Here is a 21,295-nt window from a genome sequence, read left to right as displayed (position 1 = left end):
CGGGCTTTGGAGTCAGAGGTCAGGGGTTCGAATCCCAACTCCGCCACACGTCTGCTGTGTGACCTTGGGTAAGTCACTTAACTTCTCTGAGCCTCATTACCTCATCTGTAAAATGGGGATTAAGACTTTGAGCCCCACGTGGGACAACTTGATCCCCTTGTATCCCCCCCAGAGCTTAGAACAGTGCACCTAGTAAGTGCTTAACAAATGCCATCACTATTATCATTATTATTACTAAGCACTCGGGAGAGGACAATATAATAATAAGCAGACCGCACCCACAACAAAATCGCAGTCTGGAGCCTGAGTGTTAGTGGGGCAGGGAGGTCTGCCCTGCCTGTGCCTCATCTTCTCTCCGAGCCCTGAGACGTGCTCACACTCACTACAAATGTGTGTGCATGCACACACAAACACACATACGCACACACACCTTGGTGTAGTGGTGAATCAGGGCCGCGCTGGTCATCCTGCCGCGATAGTAGCACGGGGTCACAACGAGAGCCGCGTCGGCCCCCTCCTGAGCCATGCTGACCGTCATCTCCACGGTGGCTTGAGTGGCTGCGGAAAGAGACGTGGCTCCCAGGAGGATGTCGGTGATAGCTCACCTCCTCCAGGAGGCCTTCCCAGACTGAGCCCCTTCCTTCCTCTCCCCCTCGTCCCCCTCTCCAACCCCCCCATCTTACCTCCTTCCCTTCCCTACTGCACCTGTATATATGTATATATGTTTGTACATATTTATTACTCTACTTATTTATTTATTTTACTTGTACATATCTATTCCATTTATTTTATTTGGTTAGTATGTTTGGTTTTGTTCTCTGTCTCCCCCTTTTAGACTGTGAGCCCACTGTTGGGTAGGGACTGTCTCTAGATGTTGTCAACTTGTACTTCCCAAGCACTTACTACAGTGCTCTGCACACAGTAGGCGCTCAATAAATACGATTGATGATGATCTTGATTTAACTTTGAGATGGTTAAAAGAAAAAAACCCTTAGGATTAGTAATAATAATATTCTATTTATTCTATTTATTTTATTTTGTTAATATGTTTGGTTTTGTTCCCTGTCACCCCTTCTAGACTGTGAGCCCGCTGTTGGGTAGGGACCGCCTCTAGATGTTGCCAACTTGTACTTCCCAAGCGCTTAGTACAGTGCTGTGCACACAGTAAGCGCTCAATAAATACGATTGAATGAATGAATGAATTCTCTAAGACTGTGAGCCCCCTGTGGGACAATCTGACAATCTTGTACAATCTTGTACATATTCTATTTATTCTTGTACAAATTCTATTTATTTTATTTTGTTAATGTGTTTGGTTTTGTTCCCTGTCTCCCCCTTATAGACTCTGAGCCCACTTTTGGGTAGGGACCGTCTCTATATGTTGCCAACTTGTACTTCCCAAGCGCTTAGTACAGTGCTCTGCACACAGTAAGCGCTCAATAAATACGATTGAATGAATGAATGAATGAATGAATGATCGGGGACCCCGAGGGAGGAGACCTGGGCCTGACCCCATAATGGGGAGCGATGCCGCTTCACAGACACTCTGCCCCAGATTCCTTCTTAAGGAGCCCCCCGCACGTTATACAACATAAAAGGAGGGGATGGTGGGCGGAGAAGGCACTTCACAATTCAGTTGCTTATGGGGTTTACTAATAATTATAATGTTGGTATTTGTTAAGCGCTTACTATGTGCCAAGCACTGTTCTAAGCACTGGGGGGGGGGGGGTACAAGGTAATCAAGGTTGTCCCACGTGGGGCTCACGGTCTTAATCCCCATTTTACAGATGAGGGAACTGAGGCCCAGAGGAGTGAAGTGACTCGCCCAAGGTCACACAGCTGACAAGTGGCAGAGCCGGGATTCGAACCCATGACCTCTGACTCCCAAGCCCGGGCTCTTTCCACTGAGCCACGTTGCTTCTCTAGTAATACTAATTATTTACCAATAATTTACTACTAATAATAGTACTAATATTTACTATTAATAATGGTACTTGTTTCACATGATATGATGACGATGGCATTTGTTAATAATAATAATAACAATAATGTTGGTATTTGTTAAGCGCTTACTATGTGCCAAGCACTGTTCTAAAGCGCTGGGGTGCATACAAGGTAATCAGGTTGCCCCACGTGGGGCTCACAGTCTTAATCCCCATTTTACAGATGAGGGAACTGAGGCCTAGAGAAGTGAAGTGACTTGCCCAAGTTCACAGGTCACACAGCAGACAGGTGGTGGAACCGGGATTGGAACCCGTGACCCTCCGACTCCCAGCCCCGTGCTGTACCCACTATGCGCTGGGTGGGTGGGTGGATGGATGGATGAATCACTGTGGGCAGGGCACGGTGTCTCGCCTTCCTTATTGTGCCTCATTCAATCAATCAATCAATCATATTTATTGAGCGCTTACTGTGTGCAGAGCACTGTGCTAAGCGCTTGGGAGATACAAGTTGGCAACATATAGAGACAGTCCCTACCCAACAGTGGGCTCACAGTCTCATTCAGCGTGGCTCAGTGGAAAGAGTGCGGGCTTGGGAGTCAGAGGTTATGGGTTCAAATCCCGCCTTCCCCACATATCTGCTGTGTGACCGTGCTTACTATCTGCAAAGCACTGTTCTAAGCGCTGAATGCCAAGCACTGTTCTAAGCACTGGGTTAGATGCAAGTTAATCAGGTTGGACACAGTCCCTGTCCCTCATGGGGCTCACACTCTTGATCCCCATTTTACAGATGAGGTCAATGAGGCCCAGAGAAGTTAAGTGACTGTCCCAAGTCACACAGCAGACACATGGCAGGGCAGGGATGAGAACCCAAGTCCTTCTGACTCCCAAGTCCATGGTCTATTTGCTATGCCACGCTGCTAAGCACCTGCTAATAATAATAACAATAATGATGGCATTTGTTAAGCACTTACTATGTGCCAAGCACTGTTCTAAGTGCTGGGGGGTACAAGGTCATCAGGTTGTCCCACATGGGGCTCACACTTTTAATCCCCATTTTACAGACGAGGTAACTGAGGCCCAGAGAAGTGAAGTGACTTGCCCAAAGTCACACAGCTGATAAGTGGCGGAGACGGGATTAGAACCCACGACCTCTGACTCCCAAACCCGGGCTCTTCTCACTCAGTCACGCTGCTATGTGTCAACGTGCTGCGCTAAACACTGCGGTAGATGCAAGATGATCAGATCGAACCTAGTCCTTGACTCTAATGATCTAAGGAGGAAGGAGGGAGCTCTTTTTGCCTCTTCATTTTACCAGATGAGGTAACTGAGGCCCAGAGAAGTTAAGTGACTTGCCCAAAGTCACACAGCTGACAATTGGCAGAGCTGGGATTTGAACCCATGACCTTCCTCCCTTCAAGGCCCTACTGAGAGCGCACCTCCTTCAGGAGGCCTTCCCAGACTGAGCCCCTTCCCTCCTCTCCCCCTCATCCCCCTCTCCATCCCCCCCATCTTACCTCCTTCCCTTCCCCACAGCACCTGTATATATGTATATATGTTTGTACCTATTTATTACTCTATTTATTTATTTTACTTGTACATATCTATTCTATTTATTTTATTTTGTTAGTATGTTTGGTTTTGTTCTCTGTCTCCCCCCTTTTAGACTGTGAGCCCACTGTTGGGTAGGGACTGTCTCTATATGTTGCCAACTTGTACTTCCCAAGTGCTTAGTACAGTGCTCTGCACACAGTAAGCGCTCAATAAATATGATTGATTGATTGATTGATTTTACAGGCGAGGAAAAGGGATCAGAGAAGTGAAGTAACGGGAAAGCAGCATGGCCTAGTGGAAGGAGAATGGGCCCGGAAGTCAGAGGAGCTGGGTTCTAATAATAATAATGGCATTTATTAAGCACTTACTATGTGCAAAGCACTGTTCTAAGCGCTGGGGGGATACAAGGTAATGAGGTTGTCCCACGTGGGGCTCACAGTCGTCATCCCCATTTTACAGATGAGGGAACTGAGGCACAGAGAAGTGAAGTGACTTGCCCAAAGTCACACAGCTGACAAGTGGCAGAGCCGGGATTCAAACCCATGACCTCTGACTCCAAAGCCCATGATCTTTCCACTGAGCCACGCTGCTTCTCTAATCCCCGCTTTGCTTGCTGTATGACCTTGGGTAAGTCACTTCACTTTTCTTAAGTGGAGAAGCAGCGTGGCTCAGTGGAAAGAGCCCGAGCTTTGGAGTCAGAGGTCATGGGTTCAAATCCCGGCTCCACCACTTGTCAGCTGTGTGACTTTGGGCAAGTTACTTAACTTCTCTGGGCCTCAGTTCCCTCATCTGTAAAATGGGAATGAAGACTGTGAGCCCCCCGTGGGACAAACTGATCACCTTGTAACCTCCCCAGCGCTTAGAACAGTACTTTGCACATAGTAAGTGCTTAATAAATGCTGTCATTATTATTATTATTTTCTGTGTCTCAGTTCTCTTGTTCTCCCTCCTACTTAGATTGTGAGCCCCATTCAGCCTAATTAACTTGTATCTACCCCTGAGCTTAGAACGGTGTTTAACATTCATTCAATCGTATTTATTGAGTGCTTACTGTGTGCAGAGCACTGTACTAAGCGCTTGGAAAGTCCAAGTTGGCAACATAGAGAGATGGTCCCTACCCAACAACGGGCTCACAGTCTAGAAGGGGGAGACAGACAACAAAACAAAACATATTAACAAAATAAAGTAAATAGAATAAATATGTACAAATAAAATAGAGTAATTCATTCATTCATTCATTCGTATTTATTGAGCACTTACTGTGTGCAGAGCACTGTACTAAGTGCTTGGGAAGTACCAGTTGGCAACACATAGAGACGGTCCCTACCCAACAGTGGACTCACGGTCTAGAATAAATGCGTACAAACGTATATTTATTCATTCATTCATTCAATCGTATTTATTGAGCACTTACTGTGTGCAGAGCACTGTACTAAGCGCTTGGGAAGTACAAGTTGGCAACATATAGAGACGGTCCCTACCCAACAGTGGGCTCACAGTCTAGAATAAATGCGTACAAACATATATACATATATACAGGTGCTGTGGGGAGGGGAAGGAGGTAAGGCAGGGGGTGATGCGTAGTAAACGTTTAACAAATGCCATTAAAAATAAAAAGCAACTTCAATCAATTGTATTTACTGAGCGCTTACTGTGTGCAGAGAACTGTGCTAAGTACTTGGGAGAGGACAATACAAACAGACACATTCTCTGCCCACAATGAGCTTGCCTAAGGTGAGCCAGTGGGCAAAGCTGAGATTAGGGGCAAGTCACTTCACTTCTCTGTGCCTCAGTTAGCTCATCTGTAAAATGGGTATTAAGACTGTGAGCCCCACGTGGGACAACCTGATTACCTTGGATCTACCCCAGCGCTTACAACAGTGCTCGGAACGTAGTAAGCGCTTAACAAATGCCATAATTATATTATTATTAGAAGTCAGATGGGTCGCCTGACTTCCCGCCCTGAACTCTTTCCGCTAGGCCACACTGACTCTTCCTGGGAAGTGAGTTCCCTGTACGCTTGATGCAGAACAGTTTGGGAGTATCCGCGGAAAACCTCCCCCCAAAGAGCCCCGCCTCAGAACTGGAGTCCAGGAGAGGAGGGCCGGGATATGGACTGTCCTTTAGCCTAGATGTGGGGCTCACCCGAGCGCACGTCCTCCCCCTTGAAGCCCACCCCGAAAACCGCGTCTCCTCACACTCGCAGCCGGAGCCTGCCAGCAGAAGCTTGTCCTGGGGCATCGCCTGGCGCACCCGGCTCACCACCTCCAGCCTCTCGCTGCTCGTCAGGAAAGGGAACTCCCCATTGGAACCCTGGACCACAAAGCCTGGAAAACAGGAGCCCCCGCCCCAGTCAGGGCCAATCAACAGGCCATTAATCAATCAATCAATCAATCAATCATATTTATTGAGCGCTTACTGTGTGCGGAGCACTGTACTAAGCGCTTGGGAAGTACAAGTTGGCAACATATACAGTCCTTACCCAACAATGGGCTCACAGTCTAAAAGTGTGGGTCCCTTGATACTAAAAAGGGGGTTTGGAGAAGGGCCCGTTGTTGGGTAGGGCCTGTCTCTGCTGGCGTGCTGTACTTTCCGAGTGCTTAGTACGGTGTTCTGCACACAGTAAGCGCTCAATAAATAGGAATGAATGAATGAGGGGTGGGAATAATAATAATAATGATGGCAGTTATTAAGCGCTTACTATGTGCAAAGCACTGTTCCAAGCGCTGGGAAGGCTACAAAGCGATCAGGTCGTCCCACAGGGGGCTCACAGTCTTAATCCCCATTTTACAGATGAGGGAACTGAGGCCCAGAGAAGTTAAGTGACTCGCCCAAAATCACACAGCTGACAATTGGCGGGAAGGAAGGGGAGACGAGCAGGTTTGATCACGGCTGCTTGAAATAAGTCTTTGGTCCTCATTTCTCCTCATCCTACTTAATTAACACACATTCCTAATTAACACACATTCCCTTATTTTCACGAAATGATCCAGACCCCTTAAAATATATTTTTGGAGAGCGAGAAATTGCGGGGAAATAGCTAAAAGCTAGGTGGAGAAACTGTCAATTGGTGCCAGTGTTGAGGAAGAGGAATGCTGGAAATTGCTCACAAGCTTGGAGTCGGAGACTATCTGTAACATAGCTTTTGGAAACCGGGGAAAAATTGTCAAGATGAAGTTGAAAACAAAAAACAGTGTAGCGGTGCAGAAGAACCAGCATGGATTTATTGTGATCATGCCATATAACCTGTCTACTTGTTTTGTTTTGTTGTCTGTCTCCCCCTTCTAGACTGTGAGCCGGTTGTTGGGTAGGGATTGTCTCTGTTTCCGAACTGTACTTCCTAAGCGCTTAGTACAGTGCTCTGCACAAAGTAAGCGCTCAATAAATGCAACTGAATGAATGAATGTGGGCCAGCTGTACAGCCCCAAATGACCGGCCCGTGGTCCACCCTCCCTCCAGACCGGCCCCCGGCTGGCTTAGCATCGTTGTCTCTCTGGGCTGCCCCCGTCATCGGTTCAGGGCACAATCACCGGGAGGATTCCCCTGGCTCCAGCTCCTGTCTAGCCGGGGAAACAGACAGTAAATTGCAGAAGGAGGAAGTCATAGAGTCTGTGAGTTTAGGTGGTTCAGAAGTGCTAGAGTTGCAGGTGAAGGGATGTAACCCAGGGAGCTTAGAAATTAATGGGGGAAGGGCTCCTGGAGAACACACTGACTTCAGAAGTTGAAGATGGAGAGGGCAGTGGTCGTCCGGATCAAAGGAGGAGAGAGCTCCAGGCAGAAGGGAGGGCAGGAACAGGTAGACGGCAAGAGGAGAGAAAAGAATGAGGCACAGTGAGTAGGGAACTGTTAGAGCAGCACAGTGTGCGGGCTGGGGTGTTGGGGTGTAGGGAGAGAAGAGTGAGGATAAAGAGGTGCAGAGAGCTGGTAGACTGCCTTAATACCGATGTTCAGTCATATCTGAGTCGGAGATGGATGGACAGCCATCAGAGAGTTATGAAGAAGAGTGGGGAGATGTGCGCTGAATGACGTTTTTGAAAAGTGGTCCAGGCAGCAGAGCAAAGTGTGGACATGTTTTGTTTTGTTTTCTGTCTCCCCCTTCTAGACTGTGAGCCCGTTGTTGGGTAGGGACCGTCTCTATATGTTACCGACTTGTACTTCCCAAGAGCTTAGTACAGTGCTCTGCACCCAGTAAGCGCTCAATAAATACAATTGAATGAATTGTATTAAGCGCTTGGGAAGTACAAGTTGGCAACATATAGAGACAGTCCCTACCCAACAACGGGCTCGCAGTCTAGAAGGGGGAGACAGACAACAAAACAAAACATGTGGACCGGTGTCAAGTCGTCAGAACAAATAGAATTAAAGCTAAATGCACATCATTAACAAAACAAATAGAATAGTAAATATGTACAAGTAAAATAGAGTAATAAATCTGTACAAACATCTATACAGGTGCTGTGAGGAGGGGAAGGAGGTAGGGCAGGGGGTTGGGGAGGAGGAGAGGAGAAAGGGGGCTTTTTCATTATATCTTTATAATAATAATGATAATAATAATAATAATAGCACTTACTATGTGCCAAGCACTGTTCTAAGATAATCAGGTTGTCCCACACGGGGCTCACAGTCTTAATCCCCATTTTACAGATGAGGTAACAGACACAGGGAAGTTAAGTGACTTGCCCAAAGTCACATAGCAGACAAGTGGTGGAGCCGGGATTAGAACCCATGACCTCTGACTCCCATTCCTGGCTCTTTCCACTGATCCAGGCCCAGCTTGGCAAGACTCTGGAGCTGGCTCTTTGTTGGGTTCCTGGGGGAGCCTGGCCAACATGCAGCCAGGAGTCAGCAAAGACAGAGGGCTAGGAGAAGGCAAGGGCACAGCTGAGCAGACGGGGAGTTGCAGGGGGCAGAGAAAAGATGGCCCTGGGCAGAGTTTTAGGGGATGGGGATAAAGGAGGACTGGGAGAAAGGAGAAGGCTCCAGCAGCAGGAGCAAGGGTGGGGAAGAACAGAAAGGAGAAAGAAGCAGGACGGAGACAGCAAAAAAGAGGAGTGGCAGAGCCCCAGGGAGGAGAGGGTGGATGTACTGTGAACCCACTCTTTTAGACTGTGAGCCCACAGTTGGGTAGGGCCTGTCTCTATATGTTGCCAATTTGTACTTCCCAAGCGCTTAGTACAGTGCTCTGCACATAGTAAGTGCTCAATAAATAAGATTGATGATGATGATGATGTACCTGAATGCAGTTTCCATTGTCACAGGGCACCTGCTCTCTCACCTTCTCTGGGGGAGTCACTTTGTCCTCCCTTGGGGCCCCCAAACAGCCCCCCAGTCTCTTCTCTCCCAAGGGCCCCCAGCTGCGGGGCCCCCCGGCCTGCCTGGTTAAAGAAGCCAAGACCTGAGAGGAGGGTCATTCTGCAGGGCAGTGCGTGAAGAAGCTTGGTGTCTGGATGACTTGGCAGGGTGGCAGCCTTAGAGAAGGGAGCTTCGGCAGGTGAGGGCGTCAAATCATCATCAATCATATTTATTGAGCGCTTACTGTGTGCAGAGCACTGTACTAAGCGCTTGGGAAGTACAAGTTGGCAACACATGGCGTCAAATGGTGGCACCAGTTAGGCCCAGAGCTGAGGGGGCAAACTGGCTGCAAAGTGCTTTCTGCAGGGACCACCCAGACTGTGCTGAAGTATGGAAAGTTCCTGCCACAGGGGAATGTTGGCTCCTGTTTCTGCCCCCCAGCCTTGTCCCTGGACTCCTCAGGAGCCTGGGTGGTGCGGAAGGGGCAGGAAAGAGAACAACCTTGGATTCAGCTTAATAAATAGCATCATCATCATCATCATCATCTTGAGAAGCAGCGTGGCTCAGCGGCAAGAGCCCGGGCTTGAGAGTCAGAAGTCGTGGGTTCTAATCCCAATTCCGCCACCTGATGATGAAATGATGATGGCATTTATTAAGCGCTTACTATTTGCACTGTTCTAAGGGCCGGGGAGGTTACAAGGTGATCAGGTTGTCCCGCAGGGGGCTCACAGTCTTCATCCCCATTTTCCAGATGAGGGAACTGAGGCCCAGAGAAGTGAAGTGACTTGCCCGAAGTCACACAGCTGGTCAGTGGCGGGGCCGGGATTAGAACCCACGACCTCTGATTCCCAAGCCCGGGCTCTTTCCACTATGGCACGCTGCTTCTCTAACTGACACTTGTCAGCTGTGTGACTTTGGGCCAGTCACTTAGCTTCTCTGGGCCTCAGTTACCTCATCTAGAAAATGGGGATTAAGATTGTGAGCCCCACGTGGAACAACCTGATTACCTTGTATTCCCCCGGCGTTTATAACAGTGCTTGGCACATAGTAAGCACTTAACAAAATACCAGCATTATTATTATTATCATCATCATCACTGTATTTACTAACATATTTGCCCCACTATGTTGCATTATTTTTGCAACTCCAAATCAGGGGAAGGGCTGTTGCATTGGAAACTGAGGAGATAAATGGAGGGAGCAGGAGAAAATGGAGGGGAGAAGGAAGAGATAGGTAAGCGGACACCTGATACTAGTTTGACTTGTAAGTACACTCTCTTAAGAGCAGTATACTATGGCTATTCAATGAATTATGGTAACCTGCCCTCCCTTCTCTTCCTCCCTGGGATGCTTTCAAAGAACCTGATACCTTGTATCTTCTCCAGTGCTTAGAACAGTGCTTTGCACATAGTAAGCGCTTAACAAATACCATCATTATTAGAGAAGAAACTCCCTTCCCCCTGCTCGAGCCTATCGGCTGCCTTATCTCCTCCTAACCCTTCTCCTCTTCTAACGCCAATGTGACCTTCACTGCTTACAATTACCAATATGTGGTTTTTCTTCTCAAAACGGGGGTAGGGGATTATGCAGGGGAGGCAATTATGTGAGTAAATATGGTATGATTATCTCTAACTTGGGTGCTCCACCCATTGCTCGCCAACTTCCTCAGAGGCAGGAACCAAAGCTGCCCACTCCCGCCAGGCAGGGGCCAGGGGAACCCTACTAATAATAACAATTATGATGATATTTGTTAAGCGCTTACTATATGCCAAGCATTATTCTAAGCAATGGAGAAGATACAAGGTATCTGATTGTCCCAGGTGGGGCTCGCAGTCTTAATCCCAATTTTCCAGATGAGGTAACTGAGGAACAGTGAAGTGACTTGCCCAAAGTCACACAGCTGACAAGTGGCAGAGCCGGGATTAGAACCCACGACTTCTGACTCCCAAACGCATGCTCTTTCCACTTCCTCTGTGCTCCCTTCCTCTCTTTCCACTAGCAGGCCCCGCCAGGATGAAGCCCCTGACCCAGCAGTAATAATAATAATAATCGTTTTGGTATTTACTAAGCACTTACTATGTGCCAGTCGCTGTACTAAGCACTTGGGTAGATACAAGCTAATCAGGTTGGATACAGTCCCTGTCCCACTTGGGGTTCACACTCAATCCCCATTTTACAGATGAGTGAACTGAGGCCCAGAGAAGTTATTTGCCCAAGGTCACACAGCAGACGTGTGGCAGAGCCGGTATTAGAACCCTCTTCACTCCCAAGTCCGCGATCTGTCCTCTAAGCCTCACTGCTTCTCAATGGAAATGCAGAAAAGGAAAGTTCCCCAACCAGATCTCAGCTGCTTGAGGAAGCCCACCCCTTTTTCCGGCTGCCGCAGAGTCTTCAGACACCAGACCTGACTACCGGCATTTTATTGGCCCACTCCCAGTCACTTCATTTCACCCTCGTCCCACGGCTCCCGCCTGGGTCTCTGTGTTGTTACACATCTCGGGGGACGCCCTGACTCTCCACTCCACTTCCGAGAGACCGGCTCGCCATTTTCTTCCAGTCCAGGCCTTTCTGGCTTCCCGTTGGCCACCAAGGACAATGAGTCAGTGTCTCCCTCTTCTCCGGAGGCCCCAATTCCCGGATCAGACAACAATCCTGGCACAGTTCATGGTAGATCCCACCAAGGGCTCGGGGTCCGAGGGTTTCGTTGGGCGAGCCGGGGTTGACGTCTCTGTGGATGGTCTCTGTCTGGAGAGGAATGCCCAGGAACTCCCTTGGGCCTGGAGAAAGGGAATAGCGGCAGGACAAGGCAGACCCCCGGGAGCGGAGCAGAGGAGGCCTGTTGGGGATGTGAGGGAACGACTAGACCGAGCTGTGGTGTCCCGGCCCACGGTGGACGACGCGTTTGTTCCCGGCCACGGCGCCGCCTCGCTGCTCCAGAAAATTTCCCTTCAGCTTTAGCTCCACCCCGTCCAGGGCGTCAAGTTCCTCCTTCTTCATGTCGGTGGCCTCCACGTGGCCGGAGTATTGGTACGACGTGGCCCGCTGCATCATGACCTCAGCCAGGTGCTGGCCCTTGGCGTCTAGTTCCCGGGTGCAGGCGGTGACCACTGCCCACGCCTCCTCCGCCGCCGGATTCCCCACCTCAGCTCCCCTGGACCCAGAGGGATGGGTGACGTACGATTCCCTGTGCAACGTGGCGCTCTCCCCTCGCCTGCTGGTGTACGATGTCACGTGGACCGTGGTGTTCATCCCCTTGGGCGGCCCGCCTCTGTCTCTCTCCCCGGGCCTGAGGGCCCCCGCCTCCCCGCTCTCCGGGAACCCCTTAAACAACCTCTCGTCGGAAATGCGGCTGAAGTGGGATTTGATCCAGGGGTCGGGCTTCTTCTCCGGGGGAGAGGAGGCGTTGCCGGCCTGGGCCGCCTTGCCGCCCTTCTGTCTTCTCTTCTTCCTCCGCCGGTACCAGAGGTAGAGGCCGCCCGCCCCCAGCAGCAGGGCCATCCCCAGCACCAGCCGGCATGACGGCCGGGAGAGCGGTTCTAGCCTGGCCAGGAGCCCGGGCCAGTCCGGCTGAGGTGGGCACAAGTCGGGATCAGTGAGCTGGGCCAGCCTGGCTCATGCTGGAAGGACGGTGACGTCTGGGGGCGGGGGGCCGGCACCCTGCCTCTGAGCCCCATTGTGAGGGAGACAGACGGGGAGGGACCAAGGGGTAACCAAGGCCGACCTCCGCCCCTCCACCACCCACTACGAGACCCCAAACTCAGCACCATCAGAGGCGTCTCCCCCTACCTCCCGTCGGCACCGGTAATAGTTGTCATATTCACCTATTTTTGTACCGAGCACTGAGACAGACCCTCCAGACTGTCAGCTCCTTGTGGACTGCGAATGTGACTGTTTATCATCATCATCATCAATCGTATTTATTGAGCGCTTACTATGTGCAGGGCACTGTACTAAGTGCTTGGGAAGTACAAATTGGCAACATATAGAGACAGTCCCTACCCAACAGTGGGCTCACCGTCTAAAAGGGGGAGACAGAGAACAAAACCAAACATACTAACAAAATCAAATAAATAGAATAGATATGTACAAATAAAATAGAGTAATAAATATGTACAAACATATATACATATATACAGGTGCTGTGGGGAAGGGAATGAGGTAAGATGGGGGGATGGAGAATAATAATAATAATAATAATGATAGCATTTATTAAGCGCTTACTACGTGCAAAGCACTGTTCTAAGCGCTGGGGAGGTTAGAAGGCAATCAGGTTGTCCCACAGGGGGCTCCCAGTCTTAATCCCCATTTTACAGAGGAGGGAACTGAGGCACAGAGAAGTGAAGTGACTTGCCCAAAGTCACACAGCTGACAAGTGGCGGAGTCGGGATTCGAACCCATGACTTCTGACTCCAAAGCTCGGGCTCTTTCCACTGAGCTATGCTGTTTCTCAATGTTTATTGTTGTATTGTACTCTCCCAAGTGCTTAGTACAGTGCTCTGCACACAGTAAGCACACAATAAGTTTGATTGAATGAATACAATTAATTGGGGGACTCGGTCTGCTCTCCCTTCCCCCGCGTCAGACACCCAGACCCCTCATCCTCGGTGACCCTGACGGCAGAAGTCATAATTCATTCATTCAATCATATTTATTGAGCACTTACTGTGTGCAGAGCACTGTACTAAGCGCTTGGGAAGTACAAGTTGGCAACATATAGAGACGGTCCCTACCCAACAGTGGGCTCACGGTCTCCATCTGTGGTTTGGACTGAACCTTTGGGGGTGGCTGGGGCTCAGTTTCCCCAGCTACAGTGTGGCCGAGGAAGCTAATTTGGCATCAAAATGGGGTTGGCCTAGAGGGCATTTTCTGAGCGTCATATTGGATACTAATTTTCCAATCAACTTCCAGCTGGAGGGAAGGAGTGATATTAAACAGGAGATGACTTGGAACCAGACTGATTCTAGGATCAAGAGTGGGCAGCTAGTGCCACGGCAACAGGGAAAGTGGGATGAAAGTCAGGCTTCCATGCTTACAAACATTCCTAGTAAGCCACTCATAGTAACAGCAGTAGTAATAGTAGTAGTAATAATAGTGGTAGTTAGTAGGAATGGCATGTGATAAAAATAATAATAATAATAATAATGACGGCATTTGTTATGCGCTTACTATGTGCGAAGCACTGTTCTAAGCGCTGGGGGGGGATACAAGGTGATTAGGTGTTAAGTGAGAAGCAGCGTGGCTCAGTGGAAAGAACATGGGCTTGGGAGCCAGAGGTCGTGGGTTCTAATCCTGCCTCCACCACTTGTCAGCTGTGTGACTTTGGGAGAGTCACTTTAACTTCTCTGGACCTCAGTTACCTCATCTGTAAAATGGGGATTAAGACTGTGAGCCCCAGGTGGTACAACCTGATCACCTTGTATCCCCCCCAGCGCTTTGAACAGTGCTTTGCCCTTAGTAAGCACTTAAGAAATGTCATCATTATTATTATTATTATTACTATGGATCAAGCACTGTACTAAGCCCCGGCATAGATTCAAGATCATCAGGTCCCACATGGGGCTCACAGTCGAAGTAGGAGAAGAGTAGAGAAACGGCGTGGCTCAGTGGGAAAGAGCCCGGGCTTTGGAGTCAGAGGTCATGGGTTCAAATTCCGGCTCCGCCAATTGTCAGCTGTGTGACTTTGGGCAAGTCACTTAACTTCTCTGTGCCTCAGTGACCTCATCTGGAAAATGGGGATTAAGACTGTGAGCCCCCGTGGGACAACCTGATCACCTTGTAACCTCCTCAGCGCTTAGAACAGTGCTTTGCACATAGTAAGCGCTTAATAAATGCCATCATTATTATTATTAGGAGGGAGAACAGGTATCTAATCCCCAATTTGCAGATGAGGGAACTGAGGCCCAGAGAAGTGAATTATTATTATTATTATGGCATTTGTTAAGTGCTTACTATGTGCCAAGCACTGTTCTAAGCACTGGGGAGGATACAGGGTAATCAGGTGGTCCCACGTGGGGCTCACGGTCTTAATCCCCATTTTACAGATGAGGGAACTGAAGCATAGAGAAGTGTCTAGCCCAGTGTCACACGGCAGACAAGTGGCGGAGGTGGGATTCAACCCACGGTTCTCTGACCCCCAAGCCCCTGCTCTTTCCACTAAGCCACACTGCTTCTCATGTGAAGTGAACTGCCCAAGGGCAGTTATTCATTCAATAAATACGATTGAATAAATGAATGAATGAACCCCACAGCCACCGCCCTAGAAATTCACTTGCTTTTGTTCATCCTGTTCAGGCTCTGCTCTGTCGCTCATTGCAGAGGGGAAAGATGCCAAGCTGAAACTCCTGAAACAGCTGAAACCAACTAGAGTTGGATGCTTCAGCCTCATCCAGGGCTTTCTTAAAGAGCCGGGGCCCGGTGGGTCGGTGGAAGGGGGCTGTATGTATGTGGGTGGGCTTAGGCTTAAACACACACGCTTAGTGCAGTGCTCTGCACACAGTAAGTGCTCAGTAAATACAATTGATTCTTTTCTTTCCCTCCTTCCTTTTTTTGGGGGGAAGTGAACTGCCCAAGGGGAAACAGCAGGTAAGTGGCAGAGTCAGAATCAGAACCTAGGGCCCCTGACTCTCAGGACTATGCTCTTTCCACTAGGCTATACTCAATCAATCGTATTTATTGAGTGCTTACTGTGTGCAGAGCACTGTACTAAGCGGTTGGGAAGTACAAGTTGGCAACATATAGAGACGGTCCCTACCCAACAGTGGGCTCACAGTCTAGAAGGGGGAGACAGAGAACAAAACCAAACATACTAACAAAATAAAATAAATAGAATAGATATGTACAATCAATCAATCAATCAATCGTATTTATTGAGCGCTTACTGTGTGCAGAGCACTGTACTAAGCGCTTGGGAAGTACAAGTTGGCAACATCTAGAGACAGTCCCTACCCAACAGTGGGCTCACAGTCTAAAAGGGGGAGACAGAGAACAAAACCAAACATACCAACAAAATCAAATAAATAGAATAGATATGTACAAATAAAATAAATAAATAGAGTAATAAATATGTACAAACTATACATATATACAGGATATACATATATACATATATACACTCCTTCTTAGTGATGGTAAAAAGTAGTATTAACTGTGTGCCCACTCGATGTGGGACACTGCACTAGATGTTTGGGAAGTACGGAATAACAAAGTGACATGTTCCTTGCCCACAAGGAGCTTACACTCTAACAGTTGATAAAAATGTTATCAACTAGAGAGATCAAAACTCAATAAATCCAAGGCTCATATTATACCAGAGTGCTAAGGAGGGCATATGTTCATTAGTGGTAGCTCATCAGGAGCCGACTGGCTTGCCTACAGAGGCTGGAAATCCATCGTGGAATGTAGTGGGGGTCACAATCGTTGGGAATGGGAATGGAAAGGCTCAGGCCAGGGCAGCCCGTGATTCCTTGCCCACAAGGAGCTTACACTCCAACAGTTGATAAAAATGTTATCAACTAGAGAGATCAAAACTCAATAAATCCAAGGCTCATATTATACCAGAGTGCTAAGGAGGGCATATGTTCATTAGTGTAGCTCATCAGGAGCCGACTGGCTTGCCCACAGAGGCGGGGATTCCATCGTGGAATGTAGTGGGGGTCACAATCGTTGGGAATGGGAATGGAAAGGCTCAGGCCAGGGCAGCCCGTGACCGTGAGATGGCTGAGTCGGGGCGGTCCCTGGGGGACGCAGGACCCTGCTAATGCTGGCCAATGGCCCCATCAAAGTAGCCAGAATGGCCAGAGGGGCCCCAGGCCATGACCAATGGCGCCTTGGTTCCGAGACTGTAGCCTCTTCCTCCTCGGGCAGGTTTGAGGTTCTCCTGTCTGCGATGCTAGAGGAATCCAATACCTTAATTCATTCATTCATTCAATCTTATTTATTGAGTGCTTACTGTGTGTAGAGCACTAATAATAATAATAATAATGGCATTTGTTAAGTGCTTACTATGTGCAAAGCACTGTTCTAAGCGCTGGGGGGATACAAGGTGATCAGCTTGTCCCACGTGGGGCTCACAGTCTTAATCCCCATTTTACAGATGAGGTAACTGAGGCTCAGAGAAGTTAAGTGACTTGCCCAAGGTCACACAGCAGACATGTGGGGGAGCTGGGATTCGAACCCGTGACCTCTGACTCCAAAGCCCGGGCTCTTTCCATTGAGCCATGCTGCTTCTCTACTGTGAGCCCACTGTTGGGTAGGGACTGTCTCTATGTGTTGCCAACTTGTACTTCCCAAGCGCTTAGTACAGTGCTCTGCACACAGTAAGCGCTCAATAAATACGATTGATTGATTGATTGATTAATCCCCATTTTACAGATGAGGGAACTGAGGCTCAGAGAAGGTAAGTGACTTGCCCAAGGTCACACAGCAGACATGTGGCGGAGCCGGGATTCGAACCCATGACCTCTGACTCCAAAGCCCGGGCTCTTTAAACTGAGCCATGCTGCTTCTCTAAGCACTGTGTGCTTGGGAAGTACAAGTTGGCAACATATAGAGACGGTCCCTATCCAACAACGGGCTCGCAGTCTAGAAGGGGGGAGCCAGACAACAAAACAGAACATGTAGGCAGGTGTCAAAATCGTCAGAACAAATAGAATTAAAGCTAGATGCACATCATTAACAAAATAAATAGAATAGTAAATATGTACAAGTAAAATAAATAGAGTAATAAATCTGTACAAATATATACAATGCTCTTTGCTGCCCAAATCCCATAGGGGATGCTTTCTGACTTAACTCACTGGGTCCACCTAAGGCTGAGACTCTGTGCCCCGGGGCTGGGAGGGCCTTAATGAACAGGGAATGTTCATTCATTCAGTTGTATTTATTGAGCGCTTACTGTGTGCAGAGCACTGTACTAAGCGCTTGGAAAGTACAATTCGGCAACAATTCGGCCAAGTCAGGTCCCTTTTCCAAGGCCTGAGGGTGCACAGGTTGATCCTGCAGACAGGACTGTGCATGCAGGGAGGTTTCCCCAAGCTATGGAATATGTCTGTTTATTGTTGTATTGTACTCTCCCAAGCACTTAGTACAGTGCTCCGCACACAGTAAGTGCTCAATAAATGCGACTGAATGAATGAATGACTGCCTTCCGGAAGAGACGTCTCCTCCACCTCCATTTGGGGCTCAGAGCCAGAGTAGTGTTATAGTATTTAGGAAGTGCTTTCTGGGTGCAGACCACAGTACTGCGTGTTGGGAAATCATACACAGGAAGGAGTTAGCGATGGTCCCTGTCCGCGGGAGGCTCACAGTCTGATCGGAAGCAAGTGCAATCTCTGAGAAAGGCCCTGCTTCCAGTTTCCCAACCAGGCCGTCTCTTCCAAAGAGGCTGTATTAGAGAAGCCGCGTGGCTCAGTGAAAAGAGCACAGGCTTTGGAGTCAGAGGTCATGGGTTCAAATCCAGACTCCACCACTTGTCAGCTGTGTGACTTCGGGCAAGTCCCTTCACTTCTCTGGGCCTCAGTTACCTCATCTGTAAAATGGGGATTAAAACTGCAAGCCCCCCATGGGACAACCTGATCACCTTGTAAACTCCCCAGCGCTTAGAACAGTGCTCTGCCCCCACCTCTCTCCCTCCTCCCCCCCGCCTTACCTCCTTCCCCTCCCCACAGCACCTGTATATATGTATCTATGTTTGTACATATTTATTACTCTATTTATTTATTTATTTATTTTATTTGTACATATTTATTCTATTTATTTTATTTTGTTAATATGTTTTGTTTTGTTGTCTGCCTCCCCCTTCTCGACTGTGAGCCCACTGTTGGGTAGGGACCGTCTCTATGTTTTGCCAACTTGTACTTCCCAAGAGCTTAGTACAGTGCTCTGCGCACAGTAAGCGCTCAATAAATACGATTGAATGAATGAAAGAATCCCCTCCTTCCTCTCCCCCTCATCCCCCTCCCCCCCTACCTTACCTCCTTCCCCTCCCCACAGCACCTGTATATATGGATATATGTTTGTTGAATTTATTACTCTATTTTATTTGTACATATTTATTCTATTTATTTTATTTTGTTAATATGCTTTGTTTTGTTCTCTGTCTCCCCCTTCTAGACTGTGAGCCCGCTGTTGGGTAGGGACCGTCTCTATATGTTGCCAACCTGTACTTCCCAAACGCTTAGTACAGTGCTCTGCACACAGTAAGCACTCAATAAATATGATCGAATGGATAATAATAATAATGGCATTTGTTAAGCACTTACTATGTGCAAAGCACTGTTCTAAGCGCTGGGGGGATACAAGGTGTTCAGGTTGTCCCGCGTGGGGTTCACAGTCTTCATCCCCATTTTACAGATAAGGACACTGAGGCACAGGGAAGTTAAGTGACTTGCCCAAAGTCACACAGCTGACAATTGGCAGAGTCGGGATTTGAACCCATGACCTCTGACTCCAAAGCCCGGGCTCTTTCCACTGAGCCAAGCTGCTTCTCTGAGGCGTATGTGTTCAGGTGTTTATGGGGACAGCCTGACTGTCTCCAGGCCTTGGTTTTTGTGGTATTTATTAAGCGCTTACTATGTGCCAAGCACCACCCTAAATAGTGGGTCTCCCCCTTCTAGACTGTGAGCCCGCTGTTGGGTAGGGACCGTCTCTATATGTTGCCGACTTGTGCTTAGTACAGTGCTCTGCACACAGTAAGCACTCAATAAATACCATTAAAGAAGAAGGAAGAAGGGGTAGATGCGAGCTTATCAGATCAATCAATCAATCAATCGTATTTATTGAGCGCTTACTATGTGCAGAGCACTGTACTAAGCGCTTGGGAAGTACAAATTGGCAACACATAGAGACAGTCCCTACCCAACAGTGGGCTCACAGTCTAAAAGGGGGAGACAGAGAACAGAACCAAACATACCAACAAAATAAAATAGGATAGAAATGTACAAGTAAAATAAATAAAGAAAGAAAGAAAGAAAGAAATAGAGTAATAAATATGTACAACCATATATACATATATACAGGTGCTATGGGGAAGGGAAGGAGGTAAGATGGGGGGATGGAGAGGGGGACGAGGGGGAGAGGAAGGAAGGGGCTCAGTCTGGGAAGGCCTCCTGGAGGAGGCCCTGCCCAACAATGGGCTTACAGTCTAGAAAGAGGGAGACGGACATCAAATTTATTCTCCCCTCTTCCCAGATCAGTCCCTGTCCCACATGGGGCTCACAGTCTTAGTAGGAGGGAGTAATCAATCAATCAATCAATCGTATTTATTGAGCGCTTACTATGTGCAGAGCACTGTACTAAGCGCTTGGGAAGTGCAAATTGGCAACATATCGGAGTAGAATCGAATCCCCATTTTACAGTTGAGGAAACTGAGGCACAGAAAAGTGAAGCGACTTGCCCAAGGACACCCAACAAGCAATTGGCAGAGCCAGGATTAGAACCCATGTTCTTCTACTCCCAGGCCCGTGATCTTTCCACTAGGCCACGCTGCTCGCAGCTGGGGTACTTCCTAGGCCAGTGGAGGGTGGAAAGCATGCCTGCGGCTCGTTCTGCGTGACTTTGGAGAGCAAAGTCCACCCTGAAATCCCCGGTGTTCTTGACCAGGCGAATGGGCCTCCCCTCCCGCCACCTCTATCCGGGAGTCTCTCTGCAGGGATCCGACGGCTCCTATCCCTGTGGGGCACTGCCTGCTTTTCCCAACGGCAAGGAGATTCCAGACCAGGGTTGTCTCCCCCTTTTAGACTGTGAGCCCACTGCTGGGTAGGGACTGTCTCTATATGTTGCCAACTTGTACTTCCCAAGTGCTTAGTCCAGTGCTCTGCACACAGTAAGCGCTCAATAAATATGATTGATGATGATGATGATGACTGTGGGCCCTCCTTTTCCCCTCCTATCCCTTCAACCTTCCCCAAAGGCAACCTGGCTCTGTGAGCCCAGAGAGGACAATACACTCTCCCAGCATAGTCTGGGCGAGGGCTAGTGGGGAAAGGGCAGTGGCAGATCAATCAATCAATCAATCAATCAATCGTATTTATTGAGCGCTTACTGTGTGCAGAGCATTGTACAAGTTGTACTGTACAGCGCTTGGGAAGTACAAGTTGGCAACATATCGAGACGGTCCCTACCCAACAGTGGGCTTCACAGTCTAGACAATGGCAGGGTCTTCACCTTAGGCATTCATTCACTCATTCAATCGTATTTATTGGTTTTGTTCTCTGTCTCCCCCTTTTAGACTGTGAGCCCACTGTTGGGTAGGGACTGTCTCTATATGTTGCCAACTTGTACTTCCCAAGCGCCTAGTCCAGTGCTCTGCACACAGTAAGTGCTCAATAAATACGATTGATCGATTGATTGATTGAGAGCTTACTGTGTGCAGAGCACTGGCCTAAGCGCTTGGGAAGTTCAAATTGGCAACATATCGAGACGGTCCCTACCCAACAGTGGGCTCAAGGTCTAGAAGGGGGAGACAGAGAACAAAACGTATTAACAAAATGAAATGAATAGAATAAATATGTA

The 21,295-nt window shown here is 48.5% G+C and overlaps 2 protein-coding genes across 4 annotated transcripts in view; both read right to left on the bottom strand.

The window, feature by feature from the left end:
• Positions 1-21,295, bottom strand: part of HOGA1 (4-hydroxy-2-oxoglutarate aldolase 1) — a 38,254-nt gene that overhangs the window by 11,864 nt on the left and 5,095 nt on the right. For 2 of the 3 annotated variants that reach the window (XM_038744245.1, XM_038744247.1), the window contains exons 2-3: positions 5,693-5,821; positions 431-558 (exon numbers count right to left, since the gene is read on the bottom strand). In XM_038744245.1, the coding sequence (XP_038600173.1) occupies positions 431-558; positions 5,693-5,821 (257 nt within the window). The remainder of the gene's footprint in view (positions 1-430; positions 559-5,692; positions 5,822-21,295) is intronic. The other variant, XM_038744246.1, reaches the window with a different exon arrangement.
• Positions 11,189-12,441, bottom strand: C3H10orf62 (chromosome 3 C10orf62 homolog). The gene has a single exon (XM_038744248.1). It carries the CDS (start codon positions 12,281-12,283, stop codon positions 11,645-11,647), a length of 639 nt encoding a protein of 212 aa, XP_038600176.1. The 5' UTR covers positions 12,284-12,441; the 3' UTR covers positions 11,189-11,644.

Source organism: Tachyglossus aculeatus, chromosome 3, assembly GCF_015852505.1.
Source record: "Tachyglossus aculeatus isolate mTacAcu1 chromosome 3, mTacAcu1.pri, whole genome shotgun sequence".
Taxonomy (NCBI): Eukaryota; Metazoa; Chordata; class Mammalia; order Monotremata; family Tachyglossidae; genus Tachyglossus; species Tachyglossus aculeatus.
The sequence above is the reverse complement of the archived record's forward strand: the minus strand, read 5'-3'. Positions and strand labels throughout refer to the sequence as shown.